This window comes from Lissotriton helveticus, chromosome 3_1 (genome assembly GCF_964261635.1).
Source record: "Lissotriton helveticus chromosome 3_1, aLisHel1.1, whole genome shotgun sequence".
NCBI classification, from domain to species: domain Eukaryota; kingdom Metazoa; phylum Chordata; class Amphibia; order Caudata; family Salamandridae; genus Lissotriton; species Lissotriton helveticus.
The window spans coordinates 1,089,862,386-1,089,889,778 of NC_136061.1; the positions used below are offsets into that span (position 1 = coordinate 1,089,862,386).

The following is a 27,393-nucleotide window of genomic DNA, read 5'->3' on the forward strand; positions in this document are numbered from 1 at the left end:
ATTTGGAAGGTTTCAAGAGAAGTGTGGACGTACTTCTTAAATTCCGACTCAAGCCGGAAAGAACAAGCTTGCTCACCAGATAGGCCTGAGTGTTATAATGCAAGGCTTTATGCGTAAGGCAAGCTATTTTAAAACAAATCCTCGCTTCAATGGACAGCCAGTTAAGCTACACAGGGTCCGGTGTAATGTGGTTGTGTGTTTTGGAGCCTGTGATGAGCCTGACCGATGCGTTGAGAGTGGCTCTGAGGAGGGGGGGGAGGGGCAAGCTCGCCTTAGGCAGCCCCGCAAGGGTCACCAGCCCATATTCAAGACGTGAGATCACCAGGGATTGTACTACAGGTCCTATGTCTTCGGTCGCAAGGAAAGGTTTGATTTTCTTGAGGGCGTTAAGATGAAAGTTGGCACCCCTAATAGGGGCACTAATGTGAGCTTGCATATTAAGTAATTTGTCCAAGGTAATGCCTAACGATTTAGCGGAATCAGGTGCAGAGTGATTGCTGGGGGCAATCAGCAGGAATTCAGTTTTGAGGGTATTCAATAAAAGATGGTTCTGGGATAACTATTGTTGCGTTTGCGAAAGAGCCTCATTTGTTAAGTTTTAATGTCATCTAGAGAGGAGATCTTCAAGTAAAGTTGTGAAGTCAACCTGCATACATGTAGTAATGAATGTTAAAGTGGTTTAGAATGACAGTGAGTGGCTCCATAAAAAGGTTGAAGAGCGTGGACGAGAGTGCGGATCCTTGTGGAACTCCATTCCTGACTTGGGTACTGGAAGCAAGGGACTGGTTGAGTTTAATCCTTTGAGTGTGGTTGTGTAAGAAGGAGGTAAACCACTTTAGGACTGGTCCTGATAAACCCATCCTATGTTGTAGAAGATTAATCAAGGTTTCATGTTTGATGGTGTCAAAAGCAGAAGACATGTCCAGAAGGATCAAAAGACAAGGGACATTATGATCAAGGGATTTCAGAGCGTCATCCACAAAGTGCGTTAGTGCAGTTTCAGTACTATGCCCTGCTCTGAAACCAGATTGATAGAGGTCCAGTAATTGAAATTTCTCTGTATGGTTGCAGAGCTGCTTGTGGACGCATTGCTTGAGACGTTTGGCTAATGTCATGATGTATGTTATAGGTCTGAAGTTGATGGGATCAGATAAATCTGAGTTAGGCTTCTTAGGGATGGGAGTGACTTCCCCGATTTTGAGGCAATAAGGGATGTTCCCCTGCAGTAGAGATTCATGAATAATCTGCAACCAAAGGGGTAGAATGGCCATACACCCATGCTGAGCTCATACACTCATAACTCTAAGTACCCTTTACTTATAAATTTCCTAAGAAGTATCCAAATCACACGATATAAGACATTATGTCAGGACTAAAATCTAATGCCTATTACCCACGGCATAATGTAAATTAAATAAATTGTAGCTCTGCACTGGAAAGGCTGTTAGGGAGTGGGTGACCACAAACATAATAACAGCTGCGATATTAACTCTTCATAAGAGTTGAGTCCATATGGAATTTTGCTGTTAAGCTTGAGGATATAGCATGATTCCAACCTCTTCAATTGCTGCTCCCTGTTACAACGCCTCGAGTTTTTGGGAATGGCATCTATCACACAGTACTTCTGTTCCCTGGTGGTGTTCATGGATGTGCCTGGCTACTGGGTAGCTCCTGTCATTTTTGTTATGGCCCTGAGGTGTTGCAAGATTCTAACGTGGACCATATGAATCGTGCTGCCTACATACCCTTTAGGGCACGCATACTCTAGTACATACACTGCAAATTCTGTCTTGCAGTTGAACATCCCCACAATGGTCATAGGTGTCTTTCTTAAGGGTGACTGGACTGTTTTCATATTTCTACCATGTTTACATGCTTTACATGCTTTACACCTGGAACACTTCTGGAAACCCCTACTTGTTCTCAGCCACTCAGAACCAATCCTGGTTTGGGTAGGCTCTGCTCTAGTTCATTCCGCATGGATTTTGCCCTTCTAAACGATATGAGGGGTATGCGGAGTGTGTCAGGTCCAATCACCGGATCACTTTAGATAATTCGCCAGTGCACGTATGAGATGTTGCGTAATCTGGCATGGTAGGTTGAGTACCCCATAATGAGGCAAATCTGACTATTATCGGTGGTTTGTTTCTTCCTCTTGTGCATGCCAAATAGCAGATATTCTCTCTTCTGTGTTTTAACCTTATCTTTAGCTATTGTCCAGTACAATTCCAGCATATCCTCGCATTGTACGACGTGTAGAAAGATCACTCTAGACCTCCCTCAATTTGTCCTCACTACTACAGATATTTTGTCCCTTTCTATCTCAGCGTCGATGGCACAGTGCTAATCTTATGCTTATAAACTTTGATAGAAAAGCAAACGTTTGAGGAGAGCAAATTTAGAGTGTCACTGGTGTTGAGGGTGCTCTGTACAGGAGCTGCTTTCCACCTAAATTTGAGAACTACCCAAAGTTCTCTGCTTCTTGTTTGCATATATGTGTATATATGCATATAGTCCCCAGTGGGAGTTAACCAACGAGGCTTCATAAATCCCCTGGAAGAAACTGCATATGGAACTGGCATTGAGGAAGGCAAACAGCCGAAACGCGACTTCCAGACACTTTTTGCACTGCGCCATGAAAATCTTTTAGCCAGTGGTGAATTAAAACTTACCTCAAGAACACTCGAGCTGTGTCAGAGCCCGTTTTTTACTTGTAGCGAGAGCTGGAGTTTATATATAGATATATATATATATATATATATATATATATATTTTTTTCTTTATACTTACCAGCATGGTAAACGCATGCGTGGTAAAAGCATATGTGTTGTAAAGGGATGTATTTTAAAAAATGCGTGTAAAGACATGCATAGTAAAAGCAAGCGTTGTAATGGCGTACAACTATTCACAAAGCAATTTAGATCGATTTACAGTGGTCAATGACTCCATTTATGCCTCAAAGCTGTGCACAAAACGATCACATAATTTCCTTTGTCAGTTTTGGAAACCTAAAAACTCAAAAAGCTGGGGGTATTCACAAACTCCTATCTAAACTTTTCCACTACAGAAGTCAAAACATAAACCCAAGATGCGTTATCCTGAAAACAGCCAAGTTATCATTTTTTTTTCTGAAATGAAGATGGTTGATAGTAAGGCAGAGAGCTAGAGGTAAAAGATTCCACTGGGCTGCCGCCAGATACCAAAAAGAGCATTCACCAGTTCTAGTTTTCGTAATACCTATTGTCTTGGCTATGGCCAGGTTGCTGCATCTTAAATTGCCTGAAGGCTTGTAAAATTCGACTCTGGTTAGTAAACGTTTAGGTCTAGTGTTATACAAGGCCTTCCGAGCATTTTACAAAATGGACATATGTATTTTCTTTTTTTTTTTTTTTATTCTTTTTATTGAGAACTTTTTTTTTCACGTTATTTCCCCCCAGCACCTGGGGTGAGGAACATATCACTATGTACATTCAATCATTTATCCAGTAAAAGAAAAGAAAAAATAACTTATATTACATTACACATAGAGGAACATATACATCAGGTGGAGCTTAAGATTAGTAATTGATCAGTCCAATCATGTGGGGCACCTAAAATTAACAAACCATAAAGAAGAAACATATGACACTTTGTTACCTACTAGTCACTTAAGAGTCCTCCCTCCTACCACACTAAATATTACAAACCCATATATTATATACATTATATACATTATATTTCTTCTCTCCATTTTGCTATCGGCTCCCATATTTTCAATCCTAATCTCCTCCCATACTTTCCTTTTCTAGAATATATTGCTTTTTCCAAACTGTAGCTGTTTAAGACCTTAGCTAACCCTTGTTGAAATACTGGTGGTGCCTGATCAAGCCATGCTGAGGCAATACATAATCTAAAAACGGCCATTGCAACAAAGATAAAATAACAACCCTCTCCATATGCATTGCCTGAATTCACTCCCAAAAGCACAATTGTGGGGGTTAAGTTGACAGTTATTTTCAATGCTCTTCGTAAAAAAAATTGTATTTCATTTAATAAGGTTGATAGACATGGACATGTTGCAAAGATATGAACTACATCAGCCTGCAGACTTCCACATCTGGGGCAGTTAATCCCGGTAGTCGCCCCCCATTGTGCAAGTTTTGCCGGAGTATAATACAACCGGTAGATAGTTTTATAGTGCTGAGCCTGTAGTGTTGCAGAACACAAAATATTTTGTCCCAATTCTAATGACAAATTAAAACATTCCGAATCTATGTCCAGCTTAGTCGACCAACTTTCCCCCCACTTAGCCAGATCATCTGGTTTTGTTTCAATTAACTCTGCATAAAACCTTTTAATAGTGCAATTTACTCCGTTATGTATCGCCTCAAGTATAGAGATTTTCTCAAATCCTCTCGGGCCGCCTCTTTTGTTCACCAAAAAACTTCTTACTTGAAGGTATTTAAAAAAATGCCTTGCTGCCAAACCGTATTTGTCCTGTATTTGTACAAATTGCTTCATCCCCTGTGTGCCCATCAAATCCCCTACTCTTATAATACCCTTCCTATACCATTCTAAATACACTAAATCAGAAAAAATAACCTCAGGGAATAATGAATTATCTTTTATTCTCGTATATCTATTGATTTTCCCTAAGCCATATTTCTTAATAAAAGCTTTCCAGATGTTATGAGCTCCCAAAATAGTCTTAAATCGTGTCCTTTTAAAGTAAGCAGTGTCAAAATTTTTCACAAATATATTTTTTACCTCATCCCCCAACAATAGACCATATATTGCCAATGATCCTAAATCATCATCCCCTTCTACTTCTGCCCCACCTATTAAACCGACCATATACTGTAAGGCTGCTGCCCAATAATAGAGTTTCAAGTCCGGTAAGGCCCACCCGCCTCTCTCTCTTGGTAGTGCCATAAATCTTGCTGCTCTCCTAGTTTTACCTTTAGACCAGATAAATCTATTGATCATTCCTTCGATCTTTTTAAACCAGAGATTATCAAACCATAACGGAATTGTCCTAAAAATATATAGAAATTTCGGCAAAATTAACATCTTTATAATATTTACTCTGCCGACTATTGTAAGGTGCAAATTATTAAGTCTGTCTAGATCTTTCCCAACCTTCCTTATAATAGGATCTATATTTAGTTCTACTACCTTTCCCAGCTCTGCAGTGATCGTTATACCCAGGTATGTCCCTGTCTGCACAACTCGTGGATCTTGACACATTGCCTTACTATTCTTTATAATCTGTGTTTTCCCAGTATTTAAAGAATAACCTGACACTTTTCCAAATTTTATAGCCTCCATTTCCAGATATCTGATAGCCTCTGTGGGTACTGGTGTTACGACAGCCACGTCATCAGCATAAGCCAATATCTTGCAGTCCCCCCTGGGCGTAACCACTGGAGGTATATTCCCATTCCCTTCCATTCTGCGTATTAACGGGTCCAGATATATAGCAAAGAGTAATGGGGAACACGGACAGCCCTGTCTAGTACCCCTTTTAATTATCACTTTTTCAGTTATTCCCGAGTTTATCCTGATCGTGGCCACCGGATCCCTGTAGAGAGTCTTTATTGCCGTCAGAAAGCCTCTCCCAAAACCCACTCACCCAGGATACGCGGTCGAATGCTTTCTCGGCATCTAACAATAAAACCGCCAGTGGTTCGCCCATAACTTCCATTTTGTCGAAAAGAGTGATTAGTTTCCGTGTGTGATGCGTGGTTCCTCGCCCAGGTATGAATCCATGCTGACTAATAGTAACTAATGGTGTTATTACGCTAGCGAATCTTTTTGCCAATGCCTTTGAATAGATCTTTGTATCGGTGTTCATTAGCGTGATTGGTCTGTACGAGCCCGGGTCTGTAGGAGCCTTTCCTTTCTTTAAAATGACAACTATCTCTGCTCCAGACCAAGAATTCGGTATTGATAAACCCCTCTGTGCCTGTTGCATTGTAGTTACCATATCCTTCCCTATCTCTTCCCAGAAAACCTTATAAAATTCCAGCGGGATCTTATCCGGCCCAGCTGCTTTGCCAGATGGGAGATTCCTCAGAGCACTTCCTATCTCCTGTTGATCTACCGGATTGTCTAGTCTCTTTCTCTCTGATTCATCCAATTCCACCCCTGCTTAGTCATTCAAGTATGCCACTATCTCTCCTGAATCTATTACATTGCTTTCTTGATATAGCTTTGTATAGAATTTTCTAAAGACTTCTCTAATTTGCTGCACACTTGTTACCATCTTTCCCGAGCTATCTTTTATTGCCTTTATCTCGCCAATCGATGCCTTTTGCCTTGCTCTGACTGCTAACATCCTACCTACTCGATCACTCAACTCGTAGCATTTTTCCCTATTAGTCACATATTGTTTAACTGCCTTTGCTGTTATATGCTCTTCTGCTTCCATTCTCAGTTTCGCTAACTTAACTATAGCAGGGTTTGGTACAGATCCATTAATATTGAGTGAATCTAGACCTTTACTCACTTCTGCCTCAGCTAATAATATCTCTCTTTTTAAAGCCTGACTTCTCTCTTGTTCCTGCTTTCTTTTCCTTGCTCCAAAACTTATAGTTTCTCCCCTCACCCCGGCCTTAAAACTATCCCAGACCATACCTACATTTGCTGTATCTCTATTTATTGTCAGGTATTCAACTATCCAAATTTTCATGTGTTGAATATATGCCTCATCTTCCAACAGTGCTCTTTCAAAAGTCCAGACCGACCCCCCCCTTACCGATAATAATCCTTTCAGATTTATGATCAGGGGGTTATGATCCGCCAATAATCTTGGCAATCTCTCGATATGTGCGCCTTCAACACCCTGGTTGCTAACCAAAAAGTAGTCTAATCTTGAACTTACTTTATGCGGTGCAGAATAGTATGTGTATCCATCCTCTCCTGGTTTGAGTGCATCCCAGACATCCAGCAACCCATTATTCCTGGCTAGTGAGCAAACCGCTTGAAACACTCTTTTTTTCTTTCCTTGATATTTAACTGGGGGTCCTAACCCTAATCCCAGACCTCCTGCTCCATTGATGTTAAAATCCCCCCCTATTACTACATATGGGGCCCAAGTTGCCAACTCTATATCAACCTGTTCAAAAATGTCCGCATCGTCCCCTGTAGACCCGTATATAGAACCAAGAGTTACCCATTGTTCTCCTACCAAACATTCTATCAGAGCCCATCTCCCCCATACATCCTCCCATTTTTTCCTAGTAGTGATGTCTCTCTGCTTTGCTAATACTGCCACTCCCCTGTTCCTAGACCCCTGTCTTGAATACGCTAACAAGGAAAGTCCCAGTTGTTCAAGCAGATGAATTTCAGTCACCTGAATATGTGTTTCTTGCAATATTAAGAAATCTAGTCTAAGACTCTTAATTAAAATAGCCACCTTCTGTCTCTTTCGTCTGTCATTTAACCCGCAGACATTCCATGTCATTATTCGAGTATTCATTCTGGATTATTAAATGAGTCAACATTTCTTATATCAATACACAACACAAGCCTTATACAAGATGAGCTAGCAGCCATATAACAATCATACCATTTTCTTTTATTAGTCATTGTCTTCTGACTTACTTTCTTTGTTCCTCTACAATATCTCCAAAATTTTTGTTCCTCACCCCTCCCTTGCCCTCCCCCCCCCTGAGTTCCCACCCTGACTGTCCCACCCCCCCTACTGGCAAATAGGTCCATCGGACCTATGTGTAGCAGCTGTGACTATCCGGGAACGCCGTATCCCCCACCTATACCAACCTATAGAAACAAGATGAAAATAACCTATATATATACAAATTCCTAGCTTACTTTGCTATGATCATTTGTACTTCTCATCAATTTTGTGTACTTTTACAACTTCTTGGTTCCTTGCGCCACCAGGGCTACCACTCGCTCTTTATCAGCCTGCGTCTGGGACTGTGGGCTATTATCTTTCAGCCATATCAAAAATTCCTGAGCTTTAATTTCAGAATCAAAAATTTTAAACTGTCCATCCCTTACCACTTTTAGCCTACTAGGGAACATCAGGTATGCCTCACATCCCATTTTCTGAAAGGGAACAATCAGCTCCCGCAGTCTCCACCTCCTTTCTACAGTTGTGTGGCAAAAGTCAGGCCTCGCAAAAAACTCAACATCTTTATACCTGCACTTAGCCTGTGGTTTTGCCTTTGCCATTATCTCCTCTCTCAACAAATAATTACCAACGTAAATAAGTATTGCTCTAGGCTTGCCTGATATATTCCCTTTTCTCTGTGCGAATGGAAATCTATGCGCACGCTGTATCTCCGACTCCCAGTCCCAGCCCTCTATGCCAGGAAGCCCACCCTTGAGTAGCTCAATAACGTACGCTCTCGCATCCTGCCCCTCTTTCCCCTCCGCAATACCCAAGAGTCTGATATTGTTTCTGCGCTGTCTATTTTCAAATCCTTCCAATTTCCACAGGACGTCTGATGTAGTCTTCTCTTGCTCCTGCCTTGACTCCTGCCATTTCTTCATCTCATCCTCTAGCAAGCCGGTTCTTTCTTCCACCTCTGTGACTCTCCCCGACAAATCTGCGTATAACTTATTCACTTTGCGGAGAGATCCTTGTATCGTTTTGCTTTCCTGCCTGGCTCTACGACTTTCCACTCTCGCCTCAGTCTGTATTTGCTTCAGCATTGAAAACATCATTTCAAACCCTTTAAGTGGCGTCTCCCCCTGAGACTGATTCTGATTCTGCCTCTGCATTTGTTCAAGTTCCTGCTGTGCTGGTTCTACAGCACCTATATTTTTGTCTCCTGACACCCCAGCAGTCTCTTGGTGCATCTGTGATGTCGCCGGGCAATCCCAATCCAATCGCTTTGCAATATCAGCATCTATAGGACTTATAGTACTTTTTGACTTCCTTCGCTTTTTTGTCAACATTTTTGACTTACTTTTAACAGGTAACTTTTGAGCTGAACCTTCTCCAGATTCTGTCGTGAGCACTGCCTCTGTAGCTAACCCAGACATTGTCTGATCATTCTCTGTCTCCACACAGCTTGAAGATGCTATAGAAGTGCTCCCCCCCTCCTCCTCCAGCTCTCTCTCATCCTCCTCACCCTCATTTACAGAGACAAAACATTCATCGGAAGGAGAACCTGATATTGCCAAAGGGTGCCTGCTAGGATCTCCTCCTTTTTGTGCATGAAGTTCATCAGAGTCTACAATAGCCATACCATTTACTGTTATCATGGGTCCGGATCTAGCCAGTTCTTGAGAGGCCACCCAGCCTGTAGTGTCTTCCGGGGAAAAAATCATACCCTCAGCCTGTATTTCTGCAGTTTCTTCCCCTTTCCCTATCGACCCCCCTGTTAGTGCCATGTCCTTATCTCCACTGACTGAGATAAGCCCCTTCTCAGCCTGGCAGCTGCCATTGCCATTGTTACCATTATTTCTTCCGTTATTTCCAACCCCTCGCTCCTGCCAAGTTGGTGTCCCTTCCATTTGCGGTGCACTACTCGCTTGGACTTGACTCACCGCCTGTTCTCCCCCTTCCATTAGATCACACTCATTCTCTTTTCTGTTTTGCTCCACGCCGTCTGCCTGCAGCATTACTCCTTCCAGCTGCTCTGAGACACATCGCCCCGCCCCTTGCTCGTTTGCTGTGGCCGCCGCCTCCGTGCTCACCGGCACCATCAGAGCTGTGTCCAAAACACCGTCCTGTGCCGAGCGTTGTGGGGCGGGAGTGGAGATTGACTCGTCCACAACAGGAGCTCGGGGAACCACTGCACTCACCAATGTCCCGCGGGTGCAGGCGCTGATACTTACAGGTAGAAAAGCCTCATATACTGTAGATTGCCTCATGATTGTCTGGTCAGCTGTTTTACCGCCTGCGTTACATTTCTTGGTAGCTGCCGCCTTGGTTTTCTCCTTTTTCCTCTTCCTCTCAGTCGCGCATATGTATTTTCAAAAGAGCAGCATTTTAAAAAAATCATGTGCTACTTGCACTTGCTACGCCACCTGAAAAGCTGTGCCTGTTGCAACTTTCCAGGTCTACTACTGCTGAGTTTGATGAATATGGAAAAACCATTATGACTCCCTCAGTGATCAGGTATCCTGCATGCTATAACCTGCCTTTAAACAGAAATCCCACATCAAAATATCTCTATACAGCACCTTATGACGGAGATCCGTCTGATACAACCTGAATCTCCCTAAAGCAATCAGCAGCTCATTGAAGTTAGGCCCATGCTATATCAAATATCACAAATGTATAAGCACCAACGCCTGAATTCCCCTATATGTGTAAAGTTGCAGCCTTTGTTTACCTCAAAGATGATCTCCTTGTGCAATTCCAGTCTGGATTCAGTGTTACACAGTGGAATGTCAACTAAAGTCTATATTCCTCTTTTATCATAAAACTCTATAGTGAATCATGCTTTATTTAATTACAACAGTTGCTTATTTGTTTTCCTTTATAATGGTATTATTCATATGATGCCAATGAAGTAACCATGTAATACTTTTATTGAGTTTTTTTTAATGTTTGTCATAGGCTGGAGCAACAAATCCCACTGTGAAACTGTTTATTGTGGACACACGGCTGCCCGGCCCAGCATTACACCAAGAAATTTCTCCACCGGCTGCCATAGCATCAAGGTTGGTTCTTTTATTGTATATGCTATGGTATTTGAGTGCAATCTCAGTGCACAGCACAGTTCTTGCTGTATGCCTTTGGCGCCTCTAAATCGTGAGGTCATGTAAGAAGAATTAGCTATATTTTATAAGTAATTGTAAGACCTGACAGATTTTAGCCAAAAAAATATTAGTATTAGGGAAGCTAATATGTAAGGAGCATCTGTGTGCAGTTCATATGCACACACATGCGAACTCACTCCATTATAAAGTAGTCTAGATATCCTGATTTGTGGGTTAACAGTTACCTAAGGAAGGTGTGAATGAAGCTTGGGAGGGTGTAGCTGTCCTCTGATGTACACTAAATAAATACATTTTTATTTTGCATGATGTACGTACCCTTGTTTGCTTTTATGCCCCAAGGTGTATGCGTGCTTTTGAAGTTGGAGATCTAGAAATATGTTTTTTGTTGTCAAGGGCTGGACACAGTAGATGTTCCCTTCAGGTTTGCTAGAAGATAAGGTGACTAGTTGGCATAAAAGACCTTCTTGAAAACACTCAGGCCTGATTCACAAAGGTAAACTTACACTTTTGTGTAAGTTTACTATTTTTGGCTACTCACAAAGAATGAGTTAATAGTACGTTTACAACTGTGGAAACTCTGCAGTCATGGTGGAGAACTCTGCACATAAAAATATAGGACAGGCCTGTGATTCAGCTAGGCATGCTGATATGAGCAGTGTCATTCTTAGAAACTGCAATTGATTTACATCAGTGGAATTTATTTTGGCATTCAGAGCTCACCCAGTGGCATTACACAAGCCAAACAATTTTAGTCATTGTTAAACCCCCAAGGTTCACTTAATGGATTTAGCTCCACAGCTAGAGAGTAGCAGTATATTTGAGGCACTATTAAGTCATCAAGGAACATTTTTTTAATCTATTCAGGAGCGACAGAGCAATGACCAATAGAAGGCGCAGTTATAATCCAAGGATACTTGTGTAGAATCCACCCAGGAGCAATAGAAGACTAACATATTGAAGGCAATGTTAATTTACCATGGTGCATTTTCGGGAAATAATAGAGAAGCAATACAAGAGCAAACCATTGGAGGCATTGTTTAAACTACTAAGGAGTATCAAATGGAACAAGCCCAGGAGCAACAAAGGAGAATTGGAGGCAATTTTAAAATATCGTGGAGTATTACATCGAATCTACCATGAGCACCACAGGATCTACACATGAATGAGGGAGGAACAATCTATTAGAGAGAATGAGAGGAACAATTGATTGGATGCACTGTTATATTAGTAAGTGGAATTATATGCAGTCTTCCGTTGTAAGAAATTGGGTTATTAGTTGAGATGGGTGGAAGTTCCACTAAATTCTTAAGCACAATCCTTGTCTGAAAAATAGGGAAACATAAAGAAAAAAGAAGCTAAAACAGAGAAAAAACCCCACAAAAGTCACTAATAAACCTGTGCTTAACCCTCCGATGGCAATGGAGTGTGAGTCAGATACAGGGACCAGGTTTGTCCCAGTGAAGAGTTTACCTTCTCACAGTCCAAGTCAATGTAGGTATCCTCAGCTGGAGCTTCGTTTTGGTGGGGCCACAAGGAGTCTGTTGCGGTTGCGAGGAGCAGGTCACAGCTGGAGCTTCGCTTTGGTGGTTGATGCGGGTGGTTGCTGCTTGGCGGAAAGAGTGCGTCATTGCTGGAGCTTTGCGTTGATGGAAGACATGGTGGTCATTGCTGAAGTGTGCGCCCAAAGCTGATGCGAAGAGCAGATCATACCTGTAGCTTCACGATGATGGTCATATCAGGTTGTCAATTCTTGGCGTGTGGATCCCAAGGACCCCAAACTTTCAGGAGTTTCACCTGGAGTTCTTTTGTGAGGCAGGAAGGGTCCACTCTGATGCTAGCCAAGGGTCCAGGACCTAGGGCGTTTCTCTTGGAGATCAAGACTCAATCCAGTAGGGCTGAGGCAGGTCCAGTTAATGGTGGTCAGCAGGGCAGTTGCAGTGAAGACTCTTGAAGCTTGTTAAGTTCCTGTAGCTCTAACAGGAGGTCAACCAACTGACCATTGAAGTCATTTCTGGGCATCCTGGGTTCAAAGCAAGCATGTCTAGTATTTCTTCTTTGGACAGCAGGGCAATCCTTCGTCTGAATCTTCTACAGGTCCAGGAGTGTTCTGATGAGAGGTGCCAGCCTTTGTGAGAGATCAATCCCTGGCCTATTCCCAAACTCATTGTGGTTCAGTTCTACCCCTTCTCATAGGTCTGGATTCACACTGTCTAGTTTAACAAAGGCAAGAACAGGCCGGGTGTCAGGTTCATTAATGTGTGCTGCTGGCAGAGTCCAATAAAGTGTAATCATGGCAGAGCACAACTCCTCCCCTGCCATTCCGTCAGGAAGGCCCATTCCTACAGCCAGGTCCTTTTGGCCCACGTGTCTGGAAGGAATACACAACACACCACAGGAGAGTCATTCACAATGACCCTGGACACTGCAGAATGGTTTTGGCAGAGAAATGCCAGCTTTCTGAAAGTAAAAATAACATATGGCGTAGGGAATGCTGAGCAAATCAATCATTCACCCCCAGTCAAAGATCTTGGTTAAATCCATTGTTTTTATGCTTGACACATCACCCCGGTTTAGACCCAGGCATATGCAAATCAGTCTTGACCATTCTCCCCATGGAAACGGTCCAGACCAGGTCCTGCCTAGACCGTAAGCAAGCATCCCGGGACCAGTTTTGGCGTATCACTCCTCATCAGCAAGGCTGCCTGAATCCAGTGGCACAGTGAGCATGGAACCCTCGTCTGGGCATAGCCTTCCCACTTAGGGCAACAAATGCAAAAATAACAGATGATGGACAGAATGCTGAACAGATCAAGCATTCCCCCCCAGTCTCAGATCTGCGTTAAATCCATCATTTTATTGCTTGCAACGCCACCCCAGTTTGGACATAAGCCAATAAGTCTTTACTGTGTTCCCCATGGTAATAGTCCAGCCTGAACTGCCCGGCCAGGTCCTCCCTGGATGGGAAACAAGCATCCTGGAACGGGTTTCGGGGTGTCACCCCTCATCAGCCATGCTTTCTTTAAACCAGTGGCACAGTCAGCACGGGACCAATGTTTTTGCATACCCTTCCCACTTAGGGTGACAAATGCAAAAATAACAGATGATGGAGTGAATATTGAACAAATCAAGCATTCACCCCAAGTCACAGATCTGGGTTAGATATATATTGTTTGTTTTTTTGCTTGCCACGCATCCCCAGTTTGGATGCAGCCAAATGCAAATCAGACTTGACCCTGCTCCCCATGGGAATAGTCCAGTCCGAAATGCCTGGCCAGGTACTCCCTAGACTGGAAACAAGCATCCTGGGATGGGTTTTGGGTAATCACCCCATATCAGCCAGGCTAGCTTGAATCCAGTGGCACACTCAGTATGGGACCCATGTTAAGGCATATCCTTACACTTAGGGAGACAATTGCAAAAAGAACAGATGATGGGCGGACTGCTGAACAAATCAAGCATTTACCCCCAGTCACAGAACTGGGTTTAATCAATTGTTTTTAGCCCTGTACAAAAGAGTCTTGACCCTGCTCCCAATGGAAACAGCCTAGCCCAAACTGTCAGGCCAGGTCCTCCCTGGACTGGAAACAAGCATCCTGGGACTGGTTTCAGGGTATCACCGCTCATCAGCCAGGCTAAATCAAATTAGGGGGCATAGTGAGCACAGGACCCATGTAAAAAACAGAATCAGCCAAGGAAAACCAAAAACCGGGGTGACCCTGCAGAAATGATTCTATCCAACAACCCTGTTGCATCGGAGGAGTCACATTGTTAGTATTATATTGGATCTACTCAAACATAATAGAGAACAACCCATTTGAGTAATGTCAAATCACAAAGGACAAATATGTTAGAGTCTACTAAAGAGTTAGAAAGGATCAAGAGAAAAGGAAAACATTGGACACACTTTAACATCACAGGGGAGTATTACATGCCATCTACCAAGGAGTAAAAGAGGAGCAACCCTTTGGAGGGATTGTTCAGCCACCAAAGAAATACTCTTTAGTGTTTACTTGAGATTGGCTGGGGGAGGCATCAGGGAAGGACATTAGATGGGAAGACAAAGGAGATATGGCCCCAGATAATGGCCCTAACAGACGAAATCAGAAATGAGGCCACTGGAATATGCCCTTAACCTTCCACCCCCACCTGAAATCTCAGTTCGGACATCACCATTGCGAAAATCAAAGAGGCATTGCATGGGGTGAGGTAGGGCCAGGAAGGTCTGGACTAAAGAGGAGGAAAGGCTCCATGTAGCTCAGGAAGGAAATAGAGGAAGGAAGCGAGAGAGAGAGAGAAAGAGAGAGAGAGAGAGAGAGAGCGGGAGAAAAACATAGAGAGAAAAGATAAGAAAGGGGGAGAGTAGGTGAGAAATAAAACAAGACACATAAGAAATGAGAGGTAAAAGAAGATAAAACAGAGGAAAAAGGAAGGCCAAATATAAGGAGAGAGAAAACAAGGAAAAATATATCTCAGAGATGAATCTTTTTAAAAGGCTGTTATACATTAACGGATCCCATTCAAAAGCATAGCTGTGAATTATCTACTTAAAACATTCAAAATGGTGGTACTTACGTTTCTTTCAGGGACAGATGTGGGATGTCATTTTAAGAAATGTCATTCAGGAACAAAGACTTTCCAAGCCCTAAAATGGCCAAACACAGGAGTCACTACAAGGAGGCGCAGTTTGTATTGGACACCCTTACCCAAAGGAAACTGGGCAGTGAGACATGTAAAGAAAAACCTAGAGACTTTTCTCTTGAGATATTCAGTTTGGTCAGCCAAGCCAATTATAGCAGGTAGGGGCTATTTTAGAACACTGTAACACCCAGCCCAGGAAAACGTCACCATAAAGCACTTTATGCAAACAACTGTGGCCATCTTTTAAGGATCACCAAATTCAATTCAGAGTCCCAATCACTGGTGGAGTTACACTGGCTTCCAGTCCTATTGAGGACCCCAAAATTAAATTCAGTCTCCCAATCTCTAAAGAGTTCCACTGGTTTCCAGTCAGAAAGCGAGTGGCATTCAAGGCACTCTGCATGGCTAACAAAGTCCTTCATGACACCGGTCCAGATTATGTCAGGAAGAAATTCAAATGGTACATCCCCAGTAGAATCTTCGTCCAACACTGTGCTAATCCCTACAATCAACACAATGTCCTGGGTTGGAAGAAGCTCTGTCTATTCCATCTGTAAAATATGGAACAAGCTGCCTTGGCATCTTAAAAATCTGTCTCATCTCCCTCAGTTCCAGAAATTACTTAAAACCTGGCTATTCTTGATTGCTCTATCTTACTAGATCATTGTTGGATTAATCAGCTGGCGCCAGTGCCAACAAACATTTGTGCACCTCAATAAACAATATCAATATCAAACTTTGTGTAGGTTGTTGCAGCCATACCGCATGCAAAAACATGTTAAAGTAGCAGAAGTACACAGTGAACGCATGGGTTTCATATTATCAACGACTTCCTGAGGTTGATGAAAAGTTGGAAAGGAAAGTCATGAAAAACAAAGGCACACAAGCATTGATAAAGGGTGATGATTGACTGCTAACCAGTGCTAAAGTATGTGTGCTCTCTACTTAAAACATGGTAACACTGGCTTATCCACAATTGGCATATTCAATTTACTCATAAGTCCTTAGTAAAGTGCACTACATGTGACCAGGGACTGTACATTAAATGTTACTAGTGGGACTGCAGCACTGAATGTACCACCCACATAAGCAGCCCTTTAAACATGTCTCAGGCCTGCCATTGCAGAGCCTGTATCTGCACTTGTAAACTGCCACACCAACCTGGCAAATTAACCCTCTTGACTGGTCCAAACTTTCCTTTTTAATCCATATATGTCACCCCTAAGACAAGCCCTGGACAGCCCCAAAGGTAGTGTGCAATGTATTTAAAATGTTATACATGTGCGTTTGAGTTTTACATGTCCTTTTAGTGAAAAACTCTTAAATTCTTTTTTCATTTTTGCAAGGCCTATCTCTCCCATAGGTTAACATTGGGATTACCATATTACACTTTATAAGTGTAATTTCTATTTGGGAAAAGTTGGACTTGTCACATTGGGTGTCTCTGGGCTCACAATTTAAAGTCACAACTTAGGGTGAAGTTGGTTTTTATATTGCAAATCTGAAAATGCCACTTTTAGAACGGTATACAAAAAAAAATGACCAGATAGGTTGCACCTCTTGACTTGTTTTACCGATGTACATGACATTTTTCGATTTAAAATTTGTAAAGTCGTTATGACGCTAGTATTTATGTCCATCAGTAAATAGCGTTCCTTCCCTCGTGGAACCAAACACAGAACATTTGCCAAATTTATGGTGGCCTTGTATGGGTTGGTGGTTGAACATAGTACGCAGGTTGTCTTTTTTTGTGGGGAGCGAGGCAGAGTTGATAATTTGTTGGCCAATACTGCGATTCTTCTTAAGAGCAAACAGTGGTGGGCCAGTGTCTGGGATGACAACTGTGTAGCCCTTTGCCCTACACACAAGCAGGACCTCTGAAATGGTCAATGGTCCACCTGTTATTTGTGTGTTAAACATGGACTGGCTGTTCGTAGGACATTTGTAGGACACTTATAATTGTATTGGCATTTCTTTCTTTTTATGTTTATCAATTGTGTGATTTTTTTGTATTGCTGATTTCTGTTATGTTTTTATAAGCATGGTATATTGAATGATGTGTTATCCATCTTATCACATTAATGAATTTTTTAATCTACATGTGCATGAAATAAGTCACAAGTGATGTGAAATAAATCACATAAACTTAGAATTGTTTGTCTAAGCTCATACACAAGTAATCAGTAATAACCTATCTGGTCATGTTTTTGTTGTATAAGATTTGAGTGGTCGAGGCCAGGTAGTGACAGGACCCAAGCCTTTCTTGTTTTTCCTACTATTAGAACGTTGGCATTTTCTTGCTTTAGCCATTCTGTGCCTTCTGCCTGTCTATGAATACACATCTGGGGTGGTGACAGCTAGGGTTTGTGCATTCCATCCAGACACAAAGGGAGCTTAGGTGGGGCTGATGGGCCATCCACATCCTTATGGGCCATCGTGGGCAGGATGGGAGGGAGGAGCTGAGACTTGCCTGACTAGGCTATGCTTGTCCCGACACAAAGAGCTGCATATCCCCCTGTAGTGAGTCTGGAGCCAAGGCAGGAAGGACAGTGACTGTGCACTTCAAAGGCTTCTCTTTGAAGTCTCCCCCACTTCAAACACACTACGTGTGTATAAGTACTGGACCCCTGACACCACCAACTAAGTGCACTTCTGGACCTGGGGACATTCTGCAGGAAGTAGGACTGTTGTGCTGCTGAAAGGACTGTCTGCTGACTTTGTTAGACTCTGCTGGACTCCTGCCCTGCTGTGCCTGACCTGCTGACTGCAGCACTCCTTGGCTGGGAGTGAGAAGGACTGAACTTGCATCTCTACATCCCCAGAATCAAAGGGACTCAAGGGCTTCCTGACTTGCCCCCTTTTCTGAAGAGTCAGAGACATCAAAGACTTCCAACAACCCTGATACAGCATCTGGAATCTGACAGCTATTAGTCTTGCCTTGCCAAATCCCGGGCCCTTAGAAGTAGGTTATTCTGTGTTATACCTGCATTGCCATCGTTGCGCCGGTCAGAACCGACACATCTCCTTCAGCACCGGCTCTCGCTTGCTTTGAGAATATTGTTTCGCCAGCTGTGCAGCTCCACAACAATGCATCGCCTACATCAGAAGAATCCACAGTATCTCGATTTGTGTGGCTCATTATCGATGCATCGCCTAACATTCAGAGGGATTGACGAAGATACATCGCCTCCTCTGCTTCATGCATGGTGCTTAGTTGATGGCACAACAAGGTACTTTTTCAGCGTGACAAGGTTAATCCCTGTGACCGACCCTCGCTCTATCGCGGTTGGCCTGAACTTTTAAATTTTATTCGATCAAGCACAACAAGATAGCCTAAGCTGGCGCTGTATATTTTAAGCACTATATTTACAGGTAGTCTTTAAAAACCCATAACTCTGGTTCTATTCATTGAATTTTTGTTGTTTTGGTGTTTTTTTGTTCAACACATTAAGCTCTATGTTTATAACTTGGTGTGGTATATTTTTGTGTGGTGTTTTCACTATTTTAAGTGTTGCACCAAATACTTTACACATTGCCTCCTAAGTTTGGCCTGACTGCTCTGTGTGAAGCTGCTAGTGGGTGAGCTTGGGTTAATTTAGGGTATGTGACTGACTTACACTAACAAAGATTGTGGTCCCTACTTGGACAGGGTGCATACCACTGCAAGCTAGAGACCGATTTTATAACAGGTATGTTGGACCTGGCCCTTTTGGCAGGATTCACCCCGAAACTTTTTGCTTTTTCCTAGCCTGTTTCTGGAACCTGGTGTTGGTGATTTTAGGCCTCTGCGCACTTTTTCACTGTGGTACAGTGTAAAGTGCGTGAGCTCTCTGTGTATGTGTGGTTAGTGACCTGCCCTCCCATAGGAATGCATGGGGAATATGTGTGACCATGGTAGTTCCTGATGTGTGGGGAGTGCAGGGTCGAGTTTGGTATGTGCGAACTCATGAGATTGAAAGCTGCGTAATGATGTATGTGGCATGAATATGTCTAGTGTGGAAGTGCCACTTCTAGACATGGGTGTGCGTGTGTAGTGAGTCTGCTGGCACGTGATTGGCTGGCGCCTGGCTCCAGGAGTGTGCCTGGGCCTGCTTGTGGATTGACTGTCTGGTTTGAGGGTGACAGGGGCTGGGGAGCCCCCAGGAGGTTGTCTGAGTCAGCCCTTGGTTGAATGACTGCATCTGCCACTAGAGTGGTGGGAGGAGATAGCACCTGGGAGTGAATAGGGCTGGGTTTTCCCTACACAATGCTGGCTCCGCCCCCTGTGGTGCGACTGATGACCCTGCCCTGCCAGTGAATAGAGTGAGGGGCTGAGCACATCCAGGGTGCTCCCAAACCTGCTGCGCCTGGTTTTCCCCCCACCTTGCACCTTTAGACAAAGGTTTTTGCTGTATAAAAAGGGTCTGTGTCCCCTTACAAAATGTTCTTGTTTCTGACTTGAATCCTGCCAGGGGCGTGCTGCGGCTTGGGCCCAGGGGAAGGTTTGCCTCCCTGGGCCCTGCCCAGCCCCTGGATACCTGATAGGCCTGGATGCTGGGTGGACTTTGTTTTAGGGACCCCTCTGCTGTGCTTGTGGGCTGAAGGACTTCCTTTTGACCCTCCTGCCCTCTGCTCCTAGGAGGGCCTTGTTGCTGGGTCCCTGTCTTCTGAAGGGGCACCATTCCTGTGGAGCCTGATGCTGCCCGTGGCCCCAGCGCCTTGAGGGCGCTTTATTGTGAATTGCTGGGCAGAGCGCTGTTGTTGTACCGCTTAGGGAAGCGCTCCTGCCCTATGTGTGCCCCGAGTGCCGGTGCCCACCCGGCGCCTTATTTGCCTATTTTTATAGTTCAGGTGCTATCCCGTGTATGGTGCCCTAGCGAGTGCCTACCTCGCTTCTGCCTTTTATTTGGATTTCGAGGGTGCCCACCCCTCATTCTGCCTCCTTCGTTTCACCGCCGTGGCCCGAGCCGTTTTTGATAATGGCCGCCGGAGAGAAGCTTTCCCGAGGCGCCGCGCTGTGAATGGCGGGCCGCGGGAGGCTCGCCCTGGAAAGCGGCGCGGTGATGGGCCCGCGGCAGGAGGCGCAACTGAAGGGCCCGCTCGGGAGACCGGAGAAGAGGATGGCGCCGGCCGCTGTGGGGCTCCCGTGACTGAGGGGAAGCGCCGCACCCAGAGAAGAGACGCCGCCGCAAGAGTCCCGAGGAGCGGGAGCTCTCCGTACCCAGCCGCCGCCACACCCGGTGAGTGTGGCAGCAGAGGAAAAGGGGGGGCGCCGGGACACATTGTCGGTGTCCGCCCCCCCCCCCCCAGTGGCGCGACCTCGTGCTAGTCGTTATTGGGAAGCCGCGAGGGCTTCAGGGGCAGTTCTGATGATTTCGAGCCCACGAGGGCTCCGGGGGCCATTGTCCTTTTGAGTCCCCAGGTGGGGGACTCCAGCAAAGCGGCGCCACCGTTGCTCAGAGCCCCAAGAGGCTCAGAAGCGCCACATTTGTATTGAGAGCCCAGAAGAGGCTCAAGGCGCCCCAAGTGTTCCTGTGTCCCCCGTGGGGGACCCCACCGCCCAGTGAGGCTGCATTACTTTGTTTAGAGCCAAGAGAGGCTCTGGGGCATTCTTTGTTTTAGAGCCCTGAGAGAGGCTCTTTGAGTGCCATTTTGTGTGTAGAGCCCAGCGAGGCTCTTGGGGGACACTAGTGCTGTGTTTAGAGCCCCGAGGCTCCCACGCTGTGTGTTGGCCCCATTTGTGTTCTTGAGCCCACGAGGCTCCAACGTGTGGCCCCATTGTTTGCACCAGTTGCCCAGCACTTTGTGGGCAACTGCTAAGTTTAGGCCACTGACTTTGGGACACGGGGAGTCCTCGCCCCAACAAGGCCAGTTGGCCTAGGTACTGCCACAGGTGGTGGCTTATGTAATTTTGTGCAATTGTGTGGTTTTTACTGCACCTCTGAAGGTGTTTTTATGCATCATGTGTTTTCCTTCCCTACACCTCTGAATGTTGTGATGCATCATGTGTAATGTGTTCTTGCTTATACCCCTAAATGTATTTTATTCTTAGGTGGTTGTGTTTTGCCTAGTAGAGTTTATACTAGAGAGGTTATGTGTCCATGCGTGATCTAGGCCTATGGTTATTAGTATTGCGTAGTGTGTACCTTCCTTTACCAGTAATTATTGGTTGTGACCTATAATTATTCTTTTGTGTTACCCTTATTCTATGATCTACAAAGTGCTATTTCTAAAAGTGTTTATCCTGACAGTGGTCCAAATGGCCCTGTCTTGTACAGAATCCCTTGTGAATATTGCCCCTGCCCGTTGGCACAATGTACATGTGTGATTCCTATCTGATGTGTTTGGACAATACAAAAGTTATTTTTATATAACCTTGTGTGGAGTTCCTTTTGTGGTGTGCCTAGGATGTTGTTGCTGTTGTGTGCGTGCGCAAATGCTTTACACATTGCCTGTCTGCTCGTGCCAAGCTACTAAGGGGGTGAGCAGGGGTTATCTTGGCGTGTGACTCCCTTGCCCTGACTAGAATGGTGGTTTCTGCCTGGCTTTGGCGTCAGCCTTAGCCTACCAGAAATAGCCAGTTCTAACAAGGTAACTATGAGCTACACAGACAATCTGCAACAATAGCAACAAGCATTGGCATAGCCAATAGGTCTCGCCTTTGGGACCTTATAAGTGTTTAGTTATCCAGCACAATATCCTTGGTGCAACAACATAAACTGTTGCATAGCTAAACACTTATAAGGTCCCAAAGGCGAGACCTATTGGCTATGCCAAGGCTTGTTTATGGTGTCTCTTATTTGCTTGTGATAGTGCCTGAGTGCAGCCTTGTACATCAGTGGTGCTGTGGCTGTCTATCTGTTTCCTTTCTAGCTGTTTACATTGTTGTTTAGTGTCTTGGAGGTCTTCTGTTTATCACCTGGTCTGCTTGTTTGATCTAATATGCTTGTAGAGTTGTATGTGTGCAAGGGAGTCCGTGCAGTTCTTGATCCAGTTCTTGATGTCCTTGTTAAGGTAGTTTGTAGACTACGTTGTATCTGTGCTAAAGGTGCTGAGGGAGTCTGCTTCTGTGATTTTGCCCAAGCTGAAGCTGGTAGGCATGTTGACTTGAAGTGTGTTGATTTGGAAGTGGATGATGGAGTGGTTGGTCCATGTTAGCAATGTGGGGTAGTTGTAGTTAATGTTGTTGCTTGTGGTCCTGTTGGGGTCCAAGGTGTGTCCTGTGATGGGTGTTGGTTCTGAGACAAGCTGAGTGAGTCCTATGTTGCTCAGTCTTTTTAGGAGAGCTTTGTGGGATGGGTCATTTCAGTCTGCTGTTTCGGGAAATAGATGAGGGCATGCTGTATTAATGTATTTTCTGTTTTTGTCATATTAGTAGAGTGCATGGCAGCTTCTGTTAATAGATTATTGCTGCTGAATATTGATAGAGTGCCTGTGAATTTTAATTCATGGGTTACTGTTTGTAAATATTGATTATGTACTGATAGTTTATGTTTCTGGATGTGGTGTCCGGGACATTGTACTAAAAGATTATTATTGCTTCGTTACTTACACGTCTGTTCCTTCATGGAATCCTTAGATCATGTGACACCAGACTAGATTGGGCTAGACCAGCTTTGATATTCACTAGGAGGAAATCAATGTAAAAGGCATGCACAGGGCCAAGTCATGTCTTAATTGTTACTGTTGTGGCATTTTGAATGCGTAGAACCAACCACTCACGCACAAAGGTTTTCTCCTCAAGCCACTGACTATAGTAGAACTGGGAGTTGGGAATCCAAGCAGGGGCATCTTCAACCTTCTCTTCTAGGCGCTATATCTGATGCTGTTTCAGACTGAAGTAATGGATCTTACCCAGGATTAGTGGCTTAACCAAGGCCCCTGCAGTGCGGGTGCCCCCCTCGACACAGTACCCTAGCCCTAAGTGCTCCCGAGTCCGGTTGGGGGGGGAAGGGTTATTGGGCGCTTCAAGTTTAGTGACGCCACTGCCCATGAATACTTCTGTAGCCTGACCCGTGCAATACCAGGAGACAGGCCCCCCTGCAAGAAGGAAGCTGGGGGAAAGTGGGGAAGTGTAGGCTGTGTGTGTGGCCTGTTAGCCACTGAGCCCACAGTTGTGAGGCTCCCAAGAGGCAGAACTTCAGATGGTCGTTAAAACATAAAAGGAAGACAGACTCATGAACATGTGCGACGCAGGTCTCGGAAGTGAATGAGAGATTGCGGAACTGTGGGGATAAAACCCTCCTAACCAGGGCCGGGGCGTTTTGTTTTATGAAAGGATCAATGTAAGCAGATATGGTCACTCCTGGCGACACAAGAGAGCACCTGAGACACACAGAAAAGGGCGTCTGCAACTCTCTGCTAACAGGCCACGCAGCAAGCTCTAAACACTGTTCTGCATGAACTGCCAGTGTCGTATTCAACCCCAGCTTTTAACCAACGAATTAATCAATCAGTCAGGGGCTTGTAAAGCGCAACTACTCACCCATGATAGTCTCAAGGCGCAAGGGGGGGTGTAGTCTTTATGATAAAGACTGCGGGGGATATGTAGGCTGTATGACACTCACAGACTCAAAACAAACAGAACAGAAACGGGGAGCTAGGTTTTTTTTTTCCACGGAAGGTGATGGTGGTGGTGCCATATTTGGTTTTGCCCTGGGCGCTATTTACACAAAGTCAACCACATGTGTTAGTATGCTTGTCGTGGTAGTTGTATGCAAGGCTGATTCTAGTATTGCAATGGTTGTGATTAGAAGCTGTTGTATTAAAGCAACCTTTCACACAGTACTTAGTGGCATAGCTCAAAATAACTCACTCCCCCACCACAGGATGTGGTGGGAGGCGGCTGAGACTCCCATGTCACAAATATTCATATGCCTGGGCCTGAAAGGGGCCCCTGGAGATTGGGGGACTGTACATCGGGGCTGCGTTTTGCCCTGACACTCCGTGGCTCACTGTGCCGTTTCGCTTGAGCGCTGTGCACACATGGGAGACCACCCTCGGATCCACACAAAGGCGACCAGCCCCCCTTGAAAACAAGAGTGTGGCCTGGAGCTCCTGCGGCCTTCCCCGCCAGGCTGAGTGCCGAAACCCGGGGGTCAACACTGTGGAGCCACCAGGATATGAGCGATATTTCGGGGAGGGGCCGGGGCAAGGGGCTTGTTCAGGGAGGGGCGGAGCAAGGGACACGCAAGAGCACATAGACTTCTCTAAAAAACACCCACTACTCAGAGACTCAGTATCAAACCCAGCAATCGCGCACACTGTAACCAAACAGGAAGACGGCCACCACAGAGACAGACACACAAACTACTGCAGAAACACCCACACAAACAGACACAGCACATGCACAGACACATTTCTGAAATCAACCGCATGACTTGGCTCGAGATGACAGCGACGCTCAATTGGCTTGCAGCCGACACAGCACAAGGGACAGATGCCAGGGCGAAGCAGCGGTGCACAACTGGGGAGCGAACTGGTGCCGAGACAAGAGGCCAGAGAAGTCCGAAGAGAGAGCTTTAAAAGGGGGATGACAGAGCGAGAAGGGTACAAAAGAAGAGGAAAAGAGAAATGAGAGAGGGGAAACGCACATGGGCAACTGAATGTTATGGCTCCGGCGGCCATGTTAATGTGACAACCTAAGGGCATCACATGGTGCTCTATTTGTAAAAGCCGCAAAAAAAAACAACAACAAGCGCTGGAGCTCGGAGGCCCACACAGGGAGACAGGAGGGCGGGAGGGGAGGGAGGGAGCTGAGGGGAGAGGGAGAAAAGCATAAGGTGCCTGCGGCAGCTGAGAAAGTGGAAGTCGTCCAGCGTGCGGCACCAACCCCTCAGTCACAATCATTCCTGCTTTAGGGGTCTCATATACGAATCAAGAAAGACAAGCGCGGGAGCTCGGAGGCCCGCACAGAGGGAGACAGGCGGGTGGGGAGGGGACGGAGCTAGCTGAGGGCCTGTTTACATTGCGTGAGCGAGCAATGGCACCATCTGTTTGCAAGTTAATTACAAACAGATGGTTTCAAATCTTGTTCCCGCAGGGAATCGCCAAACGTGAACGCGTTGCCATTCAAAGAAATGCAATGCGTGCCCGTTTTTGCCTGCAAACTGAATCGATTTCTAAAGGTCTCCTCCTATGCCGCGCATGCGCGCTGAGTAGGCGAGACCTAAAAAGGGGACAATCTAAGGACATTTAAGGAGTCTTCAGGGATCAGATGTAGGACATGAGCTTGCCTAATTTACTGTTGCACCAATTATATGGCTCTACATATATGCACTGGTGTAACTCTATATGTTGTGATGGTGGTCACAATCAACCAATGACTAATGAAAGAGGGTTGATCAATTCACTTAAACCATCTAATAGGTGACATGGTTGATCCTTCAACCTCTCTTTGTAAATTGGAAAATCTCTACGAAACAGCTAAACCATCTGCATACAGGACAAAAAGGGAAGTGGATGAAGTTTTAATCTCACCAGTAGCCCCTTTCTTCACCGTTGTCACAGGGGTGCCTCCCCTCCTGCATGATATGCAGCTTGACGTTGTCCACTCAAAGAATCCCACAAACACACACACTGTGGGTACGACAGTGTGACCATGTGCGGTCAACTCCATTTTCTTCTATCCCCTCTGGCCTCGCCTGGCCAGAGGAAGTCGGGTGTGCACCTTCCGGATCCGTGGCAGAATAAACAGGACTGCTGACCTGCTACATCCATGACCCCCCCCGGATTTGGGTCTGAAAGATATATGGGGGGAAAGAGTGGTTAACAGAAGAAGGGAACAACAATTTTCAAGTCCATTATATCAAGGCCACCTGTAAAGGTTGCCTCGTAGCAAATAATGACTGTACACCGCCTTCTGGTATGAGGGGTTTATTCTATAGTACAGTTCTCAGAGAGCGCCGAGCCAATACACTCCCGGCTCCGGAACTCACGCTTCTACCCTGAGGATGCGCACGCATCCTCAAAATGGCCGGGGGCGCGTTGCGTCATCACGCAACGTGAGTAGGCTGGAGCGCTAACATTACATATCTCCCCTTTTTTCTACCAATGGAACAAACATGAAAACTTACAGTCCATCGCTCATATCATAGTCCTGGAACCTGGATGGTCTCACCACCGCTCTCCCACTCCGGGTATGCCTTACCGGGGTGGATGCAGCTTCTCTCTCCTGAGTCTCTCCACTACCTTCTCCACAGCTCAGTTCAGCTGGGCTCCCCATCGACCTCCTTACACTCCTCTCCATCTCCAGTCTGGGGGTGCCTCTGCTGCCTTGCTCCTTGTCCAAGCATCCATTCTCCGTGTCCGCCTCCAAGTTGGAGAGTTCATTTTCTTCATTGGGCTCTGCTGCCCCTTCCAGCTCCTGCTCACCATGACTCTACTGTAATACTTTGTTGCATCTCGCCATGCGGTCTTGAGACCATACATTGCCATCGCTTAATAGGGCCGCTCTATCGTACACCTCCTTGACCTGAAGGGGTCTACTGTATTTGCTGTCACCCTTCCTTTGCATTACCACCAGCTTGACTCTCACCCATTTGCCTTCCTCTAATCCAGTGTCTCTCACGTTCCTCCGTAAGTTATAGTACTTGGCGTAGACAGCTTGTGCCCTCACCACGTTCGCCTGAACTACCGCCGGGGACCATTTGCTGGTTACTGTTTTTTCTTTCCACACTCGGTTGTCCCTCGTGAAAGGATCTCGGCCCCTCAAAATTTGAAAGGGGCTATACCCTGTTCCCGTTTCAGGACTATGCTGGGGGTCGCGTAACTAGTTAGCATGGAGGAGTCTCATTCGTTATCGAAATTAACCAGACAAATCGTTCCACCAACTAAGAACAGCCATGCACCACCACCCACAGAATCGAGAAAGAGCTATCAATCTGTCAATCCTTTCCAGACTCCTCCATGCTAACTAGTTACGCGACCCCCAGCATAGTCCTTATGATGATCCCCTTGTAATCAGAGCGCGGGATCGAAACGTCGACCTTTTTAAAGTAGTCATACAAGTTTAACCATTGTGTCATATTTTTTGTATGTGCTACCCTGGCAAACACTTCTAACACTGATTTAAATAGTGTCCAGATTGCTCAC

General features: G+C 45.2%; 1 protein-coding gene across 7 annotated transcripts in view; it reads left to right on the forward strand.

Annotated features, from left to right (window-relative positions):
- LOC144823287 (dipeptidyl peptidase 4-like) overlaps nt 1–27,393 on the forward strand; it is an 867,366-nt gene that overhangs the window by 540,859 nt on the left and 299,114 nt on the right. For all 7 annotated transcript variants that reach the window (XM_078681655.1, XM_078681657.1, XM_078681659.1 and 4 more), the window contains one exon: nt 10,520–10,623. In XM_078681655.1, the coding sequence (XP_078537781.1) occupies nt 10,520–10,623 (104 nt within the window). The remainder of the gene's footprint in view (nt 1–10,519; nt 10,624–27,393) is intronic.